This window comes from Cyprinodon variegatus, unplaced genomic scaffold (genome assembly GCF_000732505.1).
Source record: "Cyprinodon variegatus isolate N-32 unplaced genomic scaffold, C_variegatus-1.0 Scaffold927, whole genome shotgun sequence".
In the NCBI taxonomy this organism is placed as follows: domain Eukaryota; kingdom Metazoa; phylum Chordata; class Actinopteri; order Cyprinodontiformes; family Cyprinodontidae; genus Cyprinodon; species Cyprinodon variegatus.
In genome coordinates this window covers 91768-93345 of record NW_015151380.1, presented here as the reverse complement: position 1 = coordinate 93345, position 1578 = coordinate 91768, and the positions used below count along the sequence as shown (strand labels likewise).

General features: G+C 38.6%; 2 protein-coding genes across 2 annotated transcripts in view; one reads left to right on the top strand and one right to left on the bottom strand.

The window, feature by feature from the left end:
- The window catches only part of ldlrad2 (low density lipoprotein receptor class A domain containing 2), a 50723-nt gene extending 50192 nt beyond the window's left edge, over positions 1-531 (bottom strand). The window contains exon 1 of the mRNA XM_015398328.1: positions 477-531. Coding sequence (XP_015253814.1) covers positions 477-531 — 55 coding nt within the window. The remainder of the gene's footprint in view (positions 1-476) is intronic.
- LOC107099985 (citron Rho-interacting kinase-like) overlaps positions 1-1578 on the top strand; it is a gene marked incomplete at its 3' end in the record, with an annotated part of 111200 nt that overhangs the window by 18125 nt on the left and 91497 nt on the right. The window contains exon 2 of the mRNA XM_015398327.1: positions 911-1008. Coding sequence (XP_015253813.1) covers positions 1000-1008 — 9 coding nt within the window. The remainder of the gene's footprint in view (positions 1-910; positions 1009-1578) is intronic.

Genomic DNA, 1578 nt, shown 5'->3' with positions numbered 1-1578 from the left:
AACGGGGAGTTAATTAACAAATACTGAAGAATGGGAGAAGAGAGACAGAATGATGAAAAGGGGTCCCTATGTCCTCCAGCAGTCTAAGCCTATAGCAGCACATATGCAGAAAATAGCTCAGGATAACTTTAGTATTTTGCATAGGTATAAAAAAGATAGAGCCAACGTCTGTAAAGCCAAGGAATAACGTCTATCCGGACTGAAATTTCTCCCCCGCCTGATCGCGCTGTTAAAGCTCAACCTCCACCTACATCTCTACTTACCCAGCTTCTAAGCACCCATCACTCTGTTTTTAACTATAAGCTTTATCAAAAAGGAAAGTTTTAAGCCTTGCATTTATTACTGCTCTTAGAGGAGATGCTTTATAGCTGGATGCTGTCAACTCTGGGGAAATAACATCGACATGATAAATGGTAGGATTTTTGCAGCATATTTGGTCTTGCAGCAGTAGAAACGTGTAGCTGAGCCTGAGTTACTGTAAGGAGGAGTGGGAGGTGAGCCTGTGCTTTTAATAGAAACTCTGTCGTTCATTCTTCTGCCTGCTACTTGATCACAAAAGCTGCCAAATATATCCAGTGGTGGTAAGAGAGGCTGTTGTGTGAACACGAGGATGCTATTCATAGAGTCTCAGGATGATCGCGGTTTTGGGCAGAAAAAGAAGCATCTCTCTAATGTTTTCCACCGTTAACCTTTTCTGCTTGTTATCTGCATAAACATATCCATCATAGTAAGTCTTAAAATGATGATATTTTAGCAACACTTTATGTTTGTTGTAATGGAATGGGTGGGTGATTTTTTCATTTTTGTTTTTTCTAATATAACATTTCCATTCATGTTATTATTTTCTTCATAAAGACTCTTATGTCTCTGCTCCTCTTCCATGTCAAATTATTCTTTGCTCTTCTTCCAGATCGCTGACGACAGTCATCAACTCCCGAGTTGAAACCAGCTCTCTGGAAAACTTCTCTTACACTCAAAGCAGCTGAGATAACCAAGCAAATGTCACAGGTTAGTGACTCTAACCTCTGATGGGAGAGAGGATCTTAATCCACAGTCTCATCTCCTATTTTCTATGATTTTCTGATAAACAGAAACCAAATATGAGGTGAAATTGTTTTAATTAGTGAGAGAGTTGCTGTTCTGGTATTTTCTGATCTATTTATTTACATTTAGGTACAGCAAAAAAAAAAAAAAGACAACCTATATAAGGTGGATATTCGACCCATTCGGTGAAATATTTCAATCTTTACTTATTTGATGGTTGTGGCTCACAGATCATGGATACCCCGATAAAATTAGTCTTTTTAATAAGATCAGTAATAACATATATTTTTTACCTTTGATATTTAGTTTATTATTCTGCTTTTGATGTTGGCTCCGCCTCCTCTGCTATGATAACTGCGTCTCTGTGGTCTGGCACGGAGGAGGCCAGCCTATGGTTATGCTGAGGTGTTCAGGAAGCTCTGTGGCTTTGATAGCAGCCTTCAAGTTGTCTTCATGGTTGCATCCTCCTTTTCCTCATCAATCCTCCTGGAAAGTTACATTTAATTCAATTTCACTTCAATTCAGTTTATTTCT